This window comes from Choristoneura fumiferana, chromosome 26, assembly GCF_025370935.1.
Source record: "Choristoneura fumiferana chromosome 26, NRCan_CFum_1, whole genome shotgun sequence".
NCBI classification, from domain to species: Eukaryota; Metazoa; Arthropoda; class Insecta; order Lepidoptera; family Tortricidae; genus Choristoneura; species Choristoneura fumiferana.
In genome coordinates this window covers 5,371,750-5,389,329 of record NC_133497.1, presented here as the reverse complement: position 1 = coordinate 5,389,329, position 17,580 = coordinate 5,371,750, and the positions used below count along the sequence as shown (strand labels likewise).

General features: G+C 38.9%; 3 protein-coding genes across 3 annotated transcripts in view; 2 read left to right on the top strand and 1 right to left on the bottom strand.

The window, feature by feature from the left end:
• Window positions 1-17,580, bottom strand: part of LOC141442979 (charged multivesicular body protein 7) — a 60,865-nt gene that overhangs the window by 17,766 nt on the left and 25,519 nt on the right. Inside the window, exons 9-11 of the mRNA XM_074108195.1 lie at window positions 16,790-16,940; window positions 15,959-16,075; window positions 12,783-12,939 (exon numbers count right to left, since the gene is read on the bottom strand). Of these exons, the coding sequence (XP_073964296.1) occupies window positions 12,783-12,939; window positions 15,959-16,075; window positions 16,790-16,940 (425 nt within the window). The remainder of the gene's footprint in view (window positions 1-12,782; window positions 12,940-15,958; window positions 16,076-16,789; window positions 16,941-17,580) is intronic.
• On the top strand, window positions 2,292-10,721 carry LOC141442987 (uncharacterized). Its single transcript, XM_074108203.1, has 6 exons — window positions 2,292-2,571; window positions 3,562-3,694; window positions 5,049-5,179; window positions 7,576-7,636; window positions 8,897-9,005; window positions 10,384-10,721. The coding sequence occupies exons 1-6, from the start codon at window positions 2,505-2,507 to the stop codon at window positions 10,564-10,566; spliced, it is 684 nt and encodes a 227-aa protein (XP_073964304.1). The 5' UTR covers window positions 2,292-2,504; the 3' UTR covers window positions 10,567-10,721.
• Window positions 17,440-17,580, top strand: part of LOC141443047 (uncharacterized) — an 8,611-nt gene continuing 8,470 nt past the window's right edge. The window contains exon 1 of the mRNA XM_074108264.1: window positions 17,440-17,490. Within this exon, the coding sequence (XP_073964365.1) occupies window positions 17,440-17,490 (51 nt within the window). The remainder of the gene's footprint in view (window positions 17,491-17,580) is intronic.

Below are 17,580 nucleotides of genomic sequence, written 5' to 3'. Positions count from 1 at the left end.
TTCATTTTTTACCCGACAGCCCAAGGCGGGTTATGTTTTTCGAGTGTACGTATCTAGACACGCGGTAGCGTGTCATGCCAAGTTGCATGTGTTTCCAGTTTAAGTTAACGGCAATCAAAAACAACACGGTGTAGGTACATAGTAGATAATACTGTGTATTCAATTTTGAAAGTCATTAGTAATTTGTCACTCATTACGCATCTTCTCTAATATTAGACTTTACTGACGTCAATGAATTATATTCATTCGTCATTCATCATTCAATAAAATAAATAAATATTGCAATAGCACATTTTCCTGAAGGAAATTATAAGATAAATACCAGGATAATACAAACAATTAGTACTGAGTAATAAGAAAAAAAACATTTTACACGGAGCAGGGTCCAATTTGAATTAAAAAAAAGAGCACAGTTTTAAAGAAAATCAAATCGTAGACAACTATCGAAATGAGAGGCGAAATATCGCTAGATGGCGTTAGGATCGTGAGGTCCGTTTGACGTTTGCTTGCGATTGGCTCATTTAGTTATTTAACCAATCACGAGCAAACGTTAAACGGATCTCACGACACTAACGCCATCTAGCGATATTTCGTCTCCGTGAAAACCCTCATTTTAATCGTCATCATCGATAAACCTATGAACTCCTGTCAAACGAACGGTTTCTGCCAACTTATCTATACTTGGTTTGGATAGGTATCTAACTAAATGTAAACAAACGTCAGCTGCCAGATTTGGTACATTCAAGGCGTTTATACATTTTACTTGCCTATCATTGTAATACAAACTAGACTAGTGTATATCAATACACAAAAGTAAATGTTTAGATAGTGGGAATTGCAATATTTAAAACACCAATTGACGTTCTTTTGGTTACATTTAAATACCTACCCAAACCAAGTATAGCAAATTCTAGCCTCCAAAGTCCTATTTTTTTTTAAAGGGGTCAATCAACTTTTTTTGTCACTCGTTCCTATAGTTACGGTGTCCTGAGTCACTCTTTAAACCGTAAGTTTATAGAATTAAAATTTGCCAAACATGCATTTTTGTGGTAGTTTAAGCCCCTTTTGGTCATCTAATAAGCATGTTAGTATAAATAATGGGACACAACATTTCTTCCATTAAACTGTTCTACTTTTGTCCCCTCGCTGACGGGACAGAATAACAACAAGAAATAGTTGACCCGCACAAAGAGATGTAGTACAGTCAGCAGCAGAAGTAGATGAGCATTGCAGTGCCCAAAATAATCTCAACACTCTCTTATTACCCTAGCAGTACAGTCAAGCACCGTAACCGTTCATCCACTTCAGCTGCCGACTGTAATTTAAGTAACGTGTGTCACCAGCTTTGTTATTTTGGATCCATTTCGGCCTATATACGTCCTACTGCTGGGCACAGGCCTCCTCTCAGAACAAGAGGGCTTGGGCCATAGTTCCCACGCGGGCCCAGTGCGGATTGGGAACTTCACACGCACCATTGAATTGCTTCGCAGGTTTGTGCAGGTTTCCTCACGATGTTTTCCTTCACCGCAAAGCTCGTGGCAAATGTAATTCCGCACATGAATTTCGAAAAACTCAGAGGTGCGAGCCGGGGTTTGAACCCACGACCCTCTGCTTGAGAGGCGATAGGTCAAACCACTAGGCCACCACGGCTTATTTTGGATATTATTTCAAAATTCTTAAAATTCTTTATTCAATGGACAATTTGTGCATTATAAAGTACATTCAGCTTTTATTCTTAGTTATAATTTGTTCTTTGTAAAGTACGCGAGGACCAAACAAATTCTCTAAAATTGATCATTCTATTGTCACATTTTTTTTTATTCGAATGGATGGCAAACGATCAAGTGGGCCTCCTTATGGTAAGAGATCACCACCGCCCGTAAACATCTGCAACACCAGGGGTATTGCAGATGCGTCGCCAACCTAGAGGCCTAAGATGGGATACCTCAAGTGCCAGTAACTTCACCGGCTGTCTAACTCTCCACGCTGAAACACAACAGTACAAGCACTGCTGCTTCACGGCAGGATTAGCGAGCAAGATGGTGGTAGCAATCCGGGCGGACCTTGCACAAGGTCCTACCACCTGCAGATTTCAATTTTCAAGTCAATCCGACCACAAGAAGTGGGTCAAAATTAGCTTCCAAGATTTGACCCAAATAAACAAACAGGGCAAGCTAAATAAAAGCTTGCCTAAAAGAAGAAATGTGCCTATCAGTGTGTAAGACCTTATAACCGCTAAAAATTTTTGACTGCAGAACCCTAAAAACAAGCTGAAAACAAGGCCTTTCCCAGGCCGCAAGAGCTCGCTTATAAACCTGGTGATATGACACATACTAAAAACCAGCCAGAACATCCGAACAAATTATTTTTACGGTAACTTTTGTGGTCTCATTAGTCATTAATAATTATAAATACTCACTGAAAAATACGAATTCGTTAGTTCACTGTGAGATCTGGGATTGGAGGGATATTTATTTTAAAAAATAATATTTTTTTTATTAAAAATGAGTATCAACTGGAGAATTGTGTTTCTGCTGGTTGTGGTATCAGTTGCTGTCAAATGTGGAAAACGTAAGTAAAATGTAATTTATTTGTTTTTAGAGTTCCGGAGCCAAAATGGCAAAAACGGAACCCTTATAGTTTCGCCATGTCTGTCTGTCTGTCCGTCCGCGGCTTTGCTCAGGGACTATCAATGCTAGAAAGCTGTAATTTTGCACGGATATATAGGTAAACTATGCCGACAAAATGGTACAATTAAAAATTAAAAAAAAATTTTTTAGGGTACCTCCCATAGACGTAAAGTGGGGGTGATTTTTTTTTTCTCATCCAACCCTATAGTGTGGGGTATCGTTGGATAGGTCTTTTAAAGGGGTTTGCTAAGACAATTTTTCGATTCAGTGATGTGTTTGCGAAATATTCAACTTTAAAGTGCAAATTTTCATTAAAATCGAGCGTCCCCCCCCCTCTAAAATCTAAAGCCGTGGGTGGAAAAATTTGAAAATATTCAGGATGGTAGTAAGTTTTCCTTGAAAGTATATCAAACTTTTAAGCAAAACTATAAGTAACGGCTAAGTTTGCTTGAGAATTATTAGTAGTTTATGAGTAAATAGCAGCCTAACGTATAAAATATACCTAAACTTGGAAGATTCCGTATAAAATACGAAATCCTTAGAAACATATTACTTAATTTTTTCGTAATGGCTACGGAACCCTATTTTGGGCGTGTCCGACACGCTCTTGGCCGGTTTTTTTAAATTGTGACATGACAACGAAATGCAAAAAAAAAATCGATCAACCCACTTAATAAAGGCCGCTGCACATCGGTTGTAATTGCAATCGGTTGTATAATATAGAAACTGTATAGAGATGCCAGTACGCAAGCCACGCATATGGTCTGGCATCTTTCTATACAGTTTCATACATTTCAACGGTGCGTGTGCGTGTCACGTCACGCACACGCCTCTGGTGTGCAGCGCTCATAAATAATTTACTTAATACTTTTTGTTTTCAACGTTTTAAAAAAAAGGTTGATCTTACTAATGGTATTTTTTTGTATTTTAGCACGCAGCAAACTGGAAGAAGGTCTGCTTAAAATTCTGGAAAAGTCCAAAAAGGGCGACGTCGGCTCTTTGCCTATCGCGTTACCTTCGCTGAAAACCGTCAAACTGGATCCCATGCAAATCAAATACGATGGGTAAGTTGACGTTTTGGAATACGCCAGTATTTAAAAAGAAACTAATTAATTCGCCAGTTAAATACACACGTATTTTACAAGCTTTTACAAGCTTTTATTTAACTTGCGATGTATGTATGTAACTATGTATGCATGTGCGGGTCAAATCTTGCAAGTTGAATTTGACCCACTTCCAGTGGTCGGTCAGTTAGTTTGGATGACAATGCACGTACATTCAACAAAAAGTAGCCTGCAAAAAACTTGTATTAAAAATGTTTTTTTAAACAATTTTTTTTTAAATGTCTAATGGCCATTTAAAGTCTTGCGTAACGTCAAGGGCCCCCACTCAAAACTCAAAAAATACGTATTCATTATTTTCTAATAATCGAAATGGCGGACTAAATAGTTTATTTTTACCCAAGAAACTAATAACCAAATTATATAATAAAAGTTACTTACAGAAAAAAACTATTCAATAATTGTCATAGCCGTATGTTTACCGTATGGTATAATAATAATTGGCGTTAGTATCTATCCGATTGACAACTTTGACTGATTAATTTATAACTGAACTAGTTGACCCGGTGAACTTCGTACCGCCTAACAGAATGAATATCGCGTTAACTTTTAGCTAAACTTCTAACCCCTGCTTCACCATCCATTGGTTAAATTTGAAGGATAAATGTGATGCCGTCTCTGTTTGTTTTGTTCGAATAGACGGAGACGGCATCACATTTATCCGTCAAATAAAATTAATAAATGGGTGGTGAAACAGCCCCTTACTGTAGGATTTTATTAACCCGTCGCGCGACCAACAACTTTTTTGGAATCGAATGATGATGATGATGATGATGATGTGATCCTGTTATCCCTCACTAGGGACATAGGGCTCGTAGAAGAGTTGGAATCGAATAGTAACAAAAATTGACTAATCACTAGTATTTAGATACGCGCCACTGTGGCGCGCAGGGCGTTCACGGGTAACGTAATATATCCGTGAGCCCAGCCCCAAATTGCCTCCGTAACATGACATCACGATAAGATGCATGGCACACGGCGGAAAGAGTGTGCTGAACGAAAAATACATCATTTAGCCCTTTATCCGTAGAGAGGGGCAACATAAGTCTGTCAGTTCAGAAATTGCTGAAAGTACTTGAGAGACGGTGGCAAAGATGACCTCTAAAAACGATTTCATACGTCATGTGACATCATGACGAAAAATAAACTGAAGAATAAACCGCGGAACTGATCTAGATGGAATTCGGTACACAGATAGTTTGAGTCCCGGGGAAGGAGATAGGATTACGGTACCGCGGGATAGCGAACGAATTCTACGCGGAGTCACGGGCAGCTAGTAATGAATATTTTTTTACAGTTTCACTACGGACCTCAGCGAGTTAACAGTCAAGGGTCTGGAACATTTGACAATGAAAGAGTTTTCGGCATCAGAATCTGATTTGACCGTGTCTATGGTGTTCACCGTACCATCATTGGAAGTGCGAGCAGGTTTGTAAAATCCTAAGAGATATACCGTCACTACTTTGAAGTATCTCGTATCTGAAATCAATACATCAAGAAAATTGGCCCTTAAAATAATGTTCATAAAATTAAGATTGTTTTTTTGGAATCTTTTTTGTATTTTTTAATTCAATTCCAAATTTTTACTTTTACGGTCATCCCGTAAAACCGAAATTGAAAATACAAACTGAAATATAGATGCACAGAAAAAACAGAAAAATAAGACCATCACTGGGAATCGAACCCAGGTCCTCGGTAATCCGTACCGCGTGCTATACCGCTACACCACTGATGGTCAACGGTACCGACACGAATTTAAGCTTAAGAGCTTGTGTAAGAAACACAAGCTGAGATATGAGGTGCATAGGGAAATTCGTGTCGGTACCGTTGACCATCAGTGGTGTAGCGGTATAGCACGCGGTACGGATTACCGAGGACCTGGGTTCGATTCCCAGTGATGGTCTTATTTTTCTGTTTTTTCTGTGCATCTATATTTCAGTTTGTATTTTCAATGTTCATAAAGTTCACTCGGAAAAATTATCGATTTCGAGGTATGCGCTTTTTTAAAAGTAGCGACGATACGCATTTTTAGAACATTAATGTAAGTATGTATTGTATGTAAATAATCTATTGTACCATCAGCCAAATAAGTGGTCTATCAATTTTTAATCAAGTTCCTATCAAATGAATGTCGCTAACGTCGAACTTTCAAGTTGACAGACGCGTCTATTGGCATTATTGTTTTGTGATGTGACATGCAAACGATTATCAACTTTAGGGTGGTAGACCACATATTTGGCTAATGGTACATAAAACACAAGAAGAATATAAAATAAACAACAAAACAAAAACATTACAGAGGCGAACTTATCCTGAAAAGGGATCTTTTCTTTTCCTTTTTTTTTCAGCTTTAGTTTGGTCTTATTTTTTTATATATAGCTTACCTAGTGTTTATCTGCGGCTACGCACGCGTAAAATCATTGATTTTGTCAAAATTATACATTAACGACATTGTAATAAGAACCACGGCACGCGTCTCATCGTGAATGACTCTACCTATAAATGAGGTCAATCAACTTTTTAGTGTAGCTTGTTACCATGGTAACGAATCCTGAGTTACTTATTTCGTATAACACGTTCGGCCCCAGTGACTCAACGTCTGTGACTTTTTACTTCTTACTCCTATGCCGGTGACACGTATTTGTGACGGCTGTGGGATATGCGCTTTGCCTAGCGTAAGAGCTTAATGGATTGCATTCGGCTCCGGCAACGTTCCGCTAAGCCCTTACGCTATGCCAGCCTTTAGGAGGTACGAATTATTTTGACACGACATGCGTGTCACTGGTATAGGAGTAAAAACTAAAGTCACAGACGTTGTGTCACTGCCACCGGAATGTATTACGTCTGTGACACGTATACGTGTCACTGGCATAGAAATGACTGCTGTGGGATATGCGTAGGCATAGCGTAAGACCTTAGTGGATCGTTTCATTTTATGGGGTACAATCCACTACGTAATAGTTAGGAGTTGTGATAGTTTTAAGGCAAGTCCTTCATGGCTCATCTTGTCATCTTCTAAGCAAGCTAATAGTCATTGCAAACATTTTTCTAACAAAATGTACCACTGTCTCTTGAGTTACGGGACTGAATTGTTGATTGTTGAAATGAAATGAAAAACATTTATTCGAGACCCAAAAAAACAATAAAAAATAAAAGAAATAGCAAGGGTAAGTTTGTGAGACTATTTTAGTTGCCCGAAATGGTCTTCCGGCGAAACCATTGACTGACTAACAAGTTGATTGACCCAAATCCAGCAGTTGAAGTAAAATTCCAAGATTTCACTAAATTGCCAAAAATGATATCAACATTTTTACTAACCCGATCCCGCGGGAACATCGGGAAAAAATGTGTTATTAAAGACAGATTAGAAATACTTGCCATGTTCAAGCATTTTACGTCAAAAATCTGACAAATACGAAGAAACTATGTAAATATTACGCTACAACCCTGGTTTGACTTGTTGAGGTTTAACTGTTTCGAAAATGGTTAAACTGATCGAGTGTTGCCATTATTGCCGGTTGCGAACTTCCTTTCGCTGGCGTTCGTGTCGTCATAGTGTGTTGTATGTTTTTATATGTTTTAGTTTTTAAATGGGTCCCACTGAAAAACAGCGTTGCGGCTTGCCGTAACATTATGCTGAGTGGGGTCCACTTTATACTATTCGATGTTATTATTATTATTATTTTTTTTTCTCCATCTAATGTATTTTTATGTGTATCGAATATGTGTAAATAAATGTTTTTCTCTCTCTCTCTCACTCATATAATTTTTACTATTTTATGTCACATTTTAACAAAAATGCTAAGATACCTATTCTTATTCAGACAGGTACCATTTAAAAGGGAAGGTATCCATATTCAGAATCAACGACAGAGGTGCATTCGAGTAAGTACTCAACAATTTTTAAAACGACCTTTTTTTGCTGATTGTACTTTTTGTTGACTTTACTTGCATTGTTATGTAAACTACATTTCCGTACCAAATTTCAAGTCGATGCTACTAACCATTGAGGAGTTCCGTCCTGCGGAGACGATCCCCACCAGGGTGTATCTGCTAGGTTATTGTTTTCTCACCAGATTTACATAACTATGTCAAATTTTAAGTCAATCTTACCACTGGATATGTGTCAAAATTCAGCTGCAAGATTTGACCTGAACATACACACAGCTAGCTAAACAAAAGTTTGTTTTGTGATGTCGCAACACACGAGTTAACGGTGCCTACCCGGTACCCGGCGGTGGCCAGAGAAACCAGGGCCTAGAGCGCTGGGTTTAGAGCCATGAGATTTTGGACAGTCGTTCTTAACACAACCTCAATGAAGAGCACGATATAACTTTTGGGAATCCCCAGGGGAATTTTGTAAAGTCCCGGGGTAACTACCAGATCGAATAGTTTCCGCGTGCGAAGCTGCGGGTAAACTCTAGTACATAATATGTTCGGCATCAGAGGCTTTTTCCCCATCGCTTATGTTTTCGAATCTTTTACAAAATGGCGCATAGACCACTTTTAAGGAAACAGGTATCCTAACCCTGCAGTCGCTTTATGTTTTTGAAATAATCATGTATGTAAGGAAGAACATATGTGATTTTCCCACTAACGTCGATAAGCCAAAGGCTACTAGAAAAACGGGGAAGCTTAAAGTTCCGTCTTACAGACTGGCTAAAACCAAAAAGTCGTTTCTGGGAAATTTCATACGTTTTAATAATAAAATTTCAAAAAATATTACAAATGAAACAGATACAAAATTCAGATCTATTGTCAAGAAGACATCTAAGGCGTATTATAAAGTTAATGATTATATCATGGACAGGGATATTTGGAAATAATTCCGATCCGCATTAGCGATCCCTTCAAATAGCGAACCTACTGTGTTAAAAATAAAGTTGTGTTAAATACTTATGACGTATACATATCATTTAATAATATTGTAAATCTGTTAAAAAAATAAATATACCTCGTTGAGTTTCTTGCCGGATTCTTCTCAACAGAGGTTTTTCCGAACCGGTGGTCGATTTTTTTTAAACTTTCTTAAGTGCTTGTAGTCTAAATTGAATAAAGATATTTTGACTTTGACTTAGGCTTCCAGCCATTGTTTAAATGAAACCTTTTTCAGCGTGTCGTTGTAATGCATAATTTTATTCAAAGGGCCAACGTCCGCAACTTGAGAGCCAAGGCTGTCGTGAAGTTCGCTGCTAAAGGTTCCAACGTCGTCATCAAGAAACTAGATATTGACTATTCGCTCGGCCAAGTGCAGGTAATTATAGCACATAAGATATAGTTATCTAGCCTTTTTTGCTGACTGTACTTTTTACCCGAATGCCCGAAAGAGGGTTCGTTTTTTTGTTAACTGTAGTTGCATTGCCATCTAAACTACGTGCCCGAACCAAAATTTCAAGTCGATGCCGGGCGGTTTAAAAACCCATATCGAAAATACAAACTGAAATATAGATGCATAGAAAAACCAGAAAAATAAGACCAGCGCTGGGAATCGAACTGCCATGTGCTATGCCACTACACCACCACTGGACAGTGATACAGACACGAATACGGTATTTGACAACTACTGAATTTGCCATATCTTAATATTATTATGAAAATATAGATGTACAGACAGTGTTTAGCGAAGAGAAAACTTAAATCGGTTGAAAATTGGATTTATAGTGATTTTATGAAAAATCTATATACCTGTCTCTTTCTCAAACGCTTTTCTCTATGCAACAAGTATGGCGCTACTGGCGTGTGACGTCACATGCCAGTATGTCTTTCTCTGTCTAATCTTGAATTTCAAACCTTTATAACTTTGTTATTTGTTAAGGTAGCTTAATAGTTATTTATGTGGCTGGTGCATAATGCCTAATTATGTATAGCCGCATACATAACTTTATCTACATGCATATCATAAGTTTTCTATAATATGTTCAGATATGGCCTGTATTTTGACTTTGACTTTGACTTGACTTGACTGACTTTGAATAATAATTATTATCTACATGCATGTCATAAGTTTTCTACAATATGTACAGATATGCATTGTTAAAAAAAAGTATTACCGATACTTTAATGTAAACATTAAGATGCACTGTACTTTAATGTGAACATTAAGTTGCACCCGCAGATACCAGGTTTCTTAATAAAGGCCATTTGATAGTCGTTTCTGAACATATAATAGGGAAGTTATGATATGCATGTAGATAATAATTGTTTATCTATTCGATAACAGGCATTGTGTAGTTTTAATTTATAAAACATATACAAAATAGTCAAATACCGTATTTCTCCTATGCACCACATATCTCAGCTTGTTTGTTTTCTTATTTGGTCACTTAAGCAGCGACACTAGCGACATCTATGCTGTAGCCCTCATCGAGAAACTTTCAGCACCCCATTGGAACTAACCGCTCACCCGGACAAGAGATGTCGTTATTAAGCAATCAAATTGTAAATTTAAAATATGTGGTGCATAGGTCAAATTCGTGTCTGTATCACTGTCCAGTGGTGTAGTGGTACAGCACGTGGCGCGGAATGCCAGGTGGATTCGATTCCCAGCGCTGATCTTATTTTTCTGGTTTTTCTATCCATCTATATTTCAGTTTGTATTTTCGATACTAATAAAACAAACGTTTTCCTTCCAGGCACATCTCAGCGGCAGCTCAGGTATAGTCAACAGTGGATTCAACAGGAGACTGTCCAAATTGTTGACTAACGACAAAGGCACGTTGATCACTAAGGCCAAACACGTAATAGAAAAAGCGGTGAACAAGATGCTGAGAGGTTTCACGCCAGCAAAACTCATCGAGACCATTAGTCAAATTTAAATCGACTCAGTCTACGCTAGCTGGTGGGAGGGCTACGACATTTGAAAATAGATGTGCGTATCGTACCGTCCCTCTCTCTCGTATTAAATATTAGCGGCAGCGGGACGGCAAAACATGAAGTTCGAATTTTGCACCTCGTAGTACAGTTTGATTAATTCGAGTTCAACAATTTTCAACTTTGACGTCATACAAATAAAGCCATTTTTAGTATACCGCTACCCACGTTTACTATTTTATTTGTATGACGTCAAAGTTGAAAATTGACTTAAGGCACGCCCATCTGTCAAGTGTTAACTCCAAGTAATCGTACTGTATAGGGACTGGCGCGGGTGCAGCTTCAGTGCCCGGCGATAAAGATTGTACATCGGTCTTCGGAAAAAGACAATAGGGATGTTGACACCATTAAAAAAATAATTCGAAGACACGACTCCAGTAAAAAAAACGCTTTATTTAGCCCTGAAAACCAGATTAAGATTAATTTTAAAACGAGTTAACGTCATAAGTTGCAAAATTATTTGACTATTTTGTATATGTTTTATAAATTAAAACTACACAATGCCTGTTATCAAATAGATAAACAATTTTTAAAGCTACCTTTACAAATAACAAAGTTATAAAGGTTTGAAATTCAAGATTAGACAGAGACAGACATACTGGCATGTGACGTCACACGCTAGTAGCGCCATACATGCTGCATAGAGAAAAGCGTTTGAGAAAGAGACAGGTATATAGATTTTCAAAAAATCACATAAATCCAATTTTCAACCGATTTAAGTTTTCTCTTCGCTAACACTGTCTGTCATCTATATTTCGTAATAATATAAGTCAAATTCAGGATTGTCAAATACCGTATTGTGTGACAGCTCAACATGCCTATTGGCTGTTCATGACGATTTCCGAACACTGCCGACCGTCCATCAATCATCGTATTTATTAGGTGAAGTTTTATATCAAATAAATACTGCACCTTTATAGACTAAATTAGATTACGTCAAATTAATGACATGTAAACATCGGATATCTATAGAGCTGTTGCAACTACTAGAAAAAGGATAGTTCCCTCTTTTTTTCCTAAAGATGCCATCGTACATTTTAAAGTTTTAGGGGGTTTCAATAACTCTTTATTATATATTTTCATCTAAATGCGTAAATGCATCTAAATGCACCTGTACAACGACTGACAAACGTCACATGTGTGATAACGCTCTACGAAGCCGAAATTAGCAGTCTCTTTCCAAAGACCGATGTGCAGTCTTTATGGCCAGGTACTGTACAATCCTACGCACGCGACGCGCAGTCAGCGCATACTATTGTTCAACAGCTAGCGTTGGCCCATAGTGTTGTCAATAGGAGTATTTATAAAACCTATGTATCATTATAATTTCTAAAATATATTAATGAATCGTAATATTTCTGTGCTTTTATTTGATGTCTCATATTAGCTTATTTTAACCGACTTTAAAAAAAAGGAGAGAGAGGACTATTTGGCAGTGCGGACTTTTTCATTGAATGGACTTTGTGACAGAGTAGAGTAGAGCGGATCTCTCGATAGAGTGCACATTTCGTTAGAGTGAAAATTGTACCTTCACGCTTATGTAGTTAGTGATCTTTCATAATGCGAACTGCTAAGGAATGGAATTCGCTCCCGTCGTCTGTATTTCCGAGTAAATACAACCTAGGGCTCTTCAAGGCTCTAGTGAATAGGCTGTTACTGAACCAGTGAGATACACCTTTACTGCACTTGCACTTTAGATCATCAGGTGAAATCATCAGTCAAATCAGTTATGTAAAAAAAAAATGTTTTTGAGTGGATTGAATATTTAGTAGAGCGGATATTTTAAGGGCGTCGCTCGATTTTAATGAAAATACAAACCACTGAATCGAAAAATTGTCGCGGCAAACCCCGCAATGGTTTTTAAAATGGTTAGTCGAGAAAAAATCACCCCCACTTTACATCAATTGGATGTACCATAACAATTTTTTTTAGTTTTTTTTTTTACCACTGTCGGCGTGACTGATATGTATATTCATGCCAAATTACAGCTTTCTAGTACTAACGGTCTTTGAGCTTAGCCGCGGATAGACAGACAGACGGACTGACATGGCGAAACTAAAACAGCTCTAACCTATAAAGTTGCGTCAAGGTGCGAAACGCCTCACGCGGAATAGGAGCTCCGCCGCGGAGCTCCTATTCCTTTAATTGGTCCTTAACATACCTGGTGTGTAGCGTGCTGGCCGCGAAGTCGTCAACATTGCTGTTGCCGTCGCGACTGTTGTACAGCCACACGCCGGAGTGCAGCTTGTGGTCGCGCACTTGGAAGTCGCCGCTGTACAGCTTGGGAGGCGTGGTGAAGTCCACGTTCAGTGATTGACCTGGACAATTATGTAGACGTTAAGAGCGTTTATACCTGCTGAGCTGGCAACGTTGCATTTTTGTTAAGTTTTTCTCGATTATTCCATAAAAATTGAATGAAAATTAATAATGTTGTCTGATAGAACACTTCTTAATATATAAGTTAATGTGTCTACTCCAATAATTATTCGGTATAGACTTTTATTTTCTTTAGAAACCGGTCATAAACATTAATTCGTTTTTAAGGAATATAAAAGTCTGTCACGAATAATTATTGGAGTAGACACATTAATTTATATAGAGGTATTAAGAAGTGTTCTATCAGAAAAACATTATTAATTTTCATTCAATTTTTATGGAACAATCGAGAAAAACTTAACAAAAATGCAACGTTGCCAGCTCAGCAGGTATAAACGCTCTTAATGGCGCGCATTTTAGGGCATTTATTTGATCCCTTGCTGTATCATTACCAGTAAAGCTTCAGTTTTAAAACTTACATATAAGACTAGCCTTAACCCGCGGCTTCGCCCGCATTAGAAATAGCTTAATGTCGTCTTAACTAATTTGTTGTACGAGTAAATTATGCCCGTGATTTTTTTTGAAATGTACAACGACAATCGTTTACTTATAGGTAGAGTCATTCACGATGACGCATGCCGTGGTTCTTATTACAATGTCATTAATGTCTAATTTTGACAAAATCCCGCGTCTTCGTGGATGGCACTAGGTATACACAATTTTTGTTACTAAGGCAACGCAATAAATAAATGTCTTAAAGCCTTATTCATAAAAAATCTTTAATTGAAGTTCGATCGGTCTGTTACTTAGCAGACTGATTAAGCTTTTTAGACGGTTGTCAAGAAGTATGATTCATAAACGCTTGCTAGCAGTCTGCTAGTTGTTGAGCTGCTGATAGAAGGATTAGACGCGTTATGTTGGCCATCTTGACAAATCAAAGACAAAAAATGGCCTCATCGACAATTAAAAAAAAATTGTCAGTAGTGACAGCAAATTAGCAGGAAAAAAAGCGAGATGTTTGTTTTCCCGCCATTTCCGATCCGCATGTTTATGTTGTACCTAAGTGCAAAAAGCCGTAATTATGTTAATCATCCTATTTTTTTTTTCATATTTATTGTTAGTAAAGTAGCAGTAATATTTTTTTCTGTTTTTTTTTTAATCTTTGCGTAACCCTCCCTTCACTAAAATTATCTTCGGTATGGTTTTTTGCTCTTGTTAAAGTCAGCTGTTCAAACATCTGGCGGCCATTTTGTGACTTAGCAGGGAGATAAAGGAGGGTCTACGGTCTTCTGACTTTAGCAGAGCCTTGATCGACTGATTAGCGCTAACAGACGTTTATGAATCATGTTTTTTAGCATCGGGCCTTCAAGGAGCCTTCAAGGAGGCTCTAACATTTTATGAATAAGGCTGTTAGAGTTTGGACTGAAAAAAGGTTATGGTAACAATTTGAAAGGACAACGTTCGCTTGCATAACGCCATCTATTGATTGCAAACGACGGGAACGCATTACCGAGATATCAAGTATCTCATGTCTCAATGCACTTACGCATTTATAACGCTGTATGTAGGGTGCACAGTATCCAACGCTGCACAACGGGCAAACTCATGTCGTTTTTGAGAAAGTGGCTTGCGTCTTTGTCATATATTGAGACGGAGGCCCTTCTTCGTGTCAGCCCCTAACCTCACTAACCGCACACTCTCTCACACACACACACACACACACACACACACACACACATACACACACACACACGCACACACACACACACACACACACACACACACACACACACACACACACACACACACACACACGCTTTAGTTTTGTTAAATTGTATTGGTGTTTACCTTCATTTTACTTTAAGTTCCACTTCGCGTCTACTAGGTATTGCAGATATGTATGATAATCTTTTAAATAGCATAGTGCACTCCAAGGCCCCAAGATACAGGCTCTGCCTAGTTTGGGGTCTGCCAGATATTACTTTGTATGTTGCTGATGTGTATGATTTTTGGAAATAAATTATTATTATTATTATTATTATTATTATCAATGCAGTTCTTTGTCTATCTGTACGCCAACTTTCATGTAAATCCGTTCAGCTGTTACTGCGTGATTGAGTAACAAACATCCAAACATCTTCACAAACTTTCACATTTATAATTATTAATAGTAGGATTAGTAGGATATTTGCGGGTTAGCTTGAAAAGATCCCTTTTAGGGATAAGTTCGCCTTTGTACTCTTTTGTTTTGTAGTTTTCTTTTTGTATTATTTTTGTGTTTTATGTACAATCAACTTTTTACATACATACATTTATCTAACGGTTCAGCCGTTTTAGCGTGAAGGAGTAGCGAACAATATTCCCGTGGGGTTTCCCAAAAATTACATGGCGGTTTTCATTAACATTTAAAACAACAATGCGACATTTTAACCCAGCTTCATCGCTTTACTTTGGACAGTTATTGGGAACTCTATGATCAACGTTGCGTCTGTTTGGCAGAGAGAGAAGGAGAGAGAGAGAGATTTACACATATTCAATAAATAATAAATAAGGAAATATTAAATTATAAGAATCGAATATTTTGAACATGAAACTACCGTGAGACTCACTATTACGGATAACTCACGTCTTAAATCGAGTTGAGCTCGACATGTTTCGGACTATTTCGTAGCCCTTCTTCCTAGGAGCCACGCGACTCGGCAGCTGACGCAACAAGCGCACTACGCGCCACCGCAGCCCGACGAAACTAACACCGGCACACAACTACCCGCATTTTCATAGTAATTTTTATGGCCACTGTCAAATGTAGGGTAGCACACAACACTAACAACATCACTCTGTAAAGGCACGTTCACACCAACCGATGACGCAGCACGAGTATTTAATACTGAATCGAATAGAATAAATCGGCCTCACTCTGCATATTTTAATGGTCTAGTCACTGGGCACTAGAGTAGTAGTGGGTGGTAACGAGGAAGGCGCTGGTTACTCAGGCCGGTAACGCTGCTGTGACTGACTCACCTGGATGCAAGCGGTCGTCGAGCCGCAGCTCGTTGTTGTTCCACGCGCCCGGACGGAGACATTCGGCGGTCGGCGGGTACCACGGTTTGGAGGCGCGGGGGGAGGGGTCACGCTCCGCTGCAAGGAATGAACTATCATTAGTGATAGGAGACGGGGCCTTCACCATTAGTTGTCAGCAACGATGTCGCCATGAGCGCGTAACCAAGTCGTCGCGAGCGCGCAGCGAGTGTCGCCGCGATGCGCAGCGATGTCGCCGCGAGCGCGCAGCGATGTCGCCGCGAGCGCGCAGCGATGTCGCCGCGAGCGCGCAGCGATGTCGCCGCGAGCGCGCAGCGATGTCGCCGCGAGCGCGCAGCGATGTCGTGCGCGAGCGCGCAGCGATGTCGCCGCAAGCGGGAAGCGATATCAGGTCAATGAGGGCTATCGTTTTTTGTCTCACTAGATGGCGCACTGTTGCGTGAGGTTTTTAAGTATGGATTTCAAAGTCTGTTATTACGGGCGTGAAAACAAAGTTTAGATTAAAATCATATTTAATACACTTTAAAACAGTACCATAAAAATATCGAGCATGCCACAGTGTTGCATAGTCAGTGGTGCATTCATTGCCCCGGAACGCATTTTTGCCATAATTAATTTCAGATATTGCGAAATATTCACAAAATTGTTCTAATTATAAATAAACCCGCGTAGCTCACCCAAAAATTCATTCTACACTAGCGCCTCTAGTGGCGAATTCATACGCGATAGCCCTCATTGGTGTCAAGTGTCCCGTGATATTTATTATTAATTTATTTATTGTAATGTAACAAAATAAATGTTTTCCTTGCTCACCTGGCTCCCAGTTGTCAGCGACTGGCACTGGCAGCTTCCTGGCCGCCGGCTGCCTGGCGGCCTTAGGGCTGGCGTCTTCCACGCTGAGCTCGTTGAGTTCCGCTATGACCCTCTCTTCGCCATCAAACACGAAGTCTGGTTCCGGATTCTTCTTGGATTGTGGTGTTTTAGGTACTGATGAAAAAAAAAATCTTTATTATCCTCATCGTCATCTCAGCCTACTTACGTCCCAGTTTAGGGCACAGACCTCCTCTCGGAACATGTGGACTTGGGCCGTAGTTCTCACGCCGGCCAAATGTGGATTGGGAACTTCACACACACAATTTAATTTCTTCGCGTTCGTGGTAAATTTCAAATACAAATAACTTTATTTCGCTTGAAATATGGTACAAGGTTTAATTAAAAGACAATATTGGATATTTCACCATCATCATTTGCAAAATGTCATAAATTACACACAAAAACACACAAATTTCGAAAAAGTTAGAGGTGTAAGCCCGGGTTCGAACCCGCAGCCCTCTGCTTGAGAGCCTATAGGTCAAACCAGTATGGTAACATGGTTTAAATTGTTTATAATATTGTAAGAATATTTGTGACAATCACACACACACACATTGAATTGTCACAATTTGTCTTGTGTTAAGTCTAAAATGGCAAAACTGCAGCAACAATCCATATTTACTAATATGATAAATGCGAAAGTGTGTGTTTGTATGTTTGTGCGTCTTTCACGTCGAAACTGAGCGACGGATCGTCGTGATTTTTGGCATAGAGATAGTTTATGGGCCCGT

Bases quoted from the DNA above. Each gene is read 5' to 3' on its own strand.
- LOC141442987 (XM_074108203.1), top strand. From the start codon at position 2,505: ATGAGTATCAACTGGAGAATTGTGTTTCTGCTGGTTGTGGTATCAGTT. The intron at 5,180-7,575 runs GTTTGTAAAATC...ATTCTTATTCAG, and splicing joins ATCATTGGAAGTGCGAGCAG to ACAGGTACCATTTAAAAGGG. The intron at 7,637-8,896 runs GTAAGTACTCAA...TTTTATTCAAAG, and splicing joins AACGACAGAGGTGCATTCGA to GGCCAACGTCCGCAACTTGA.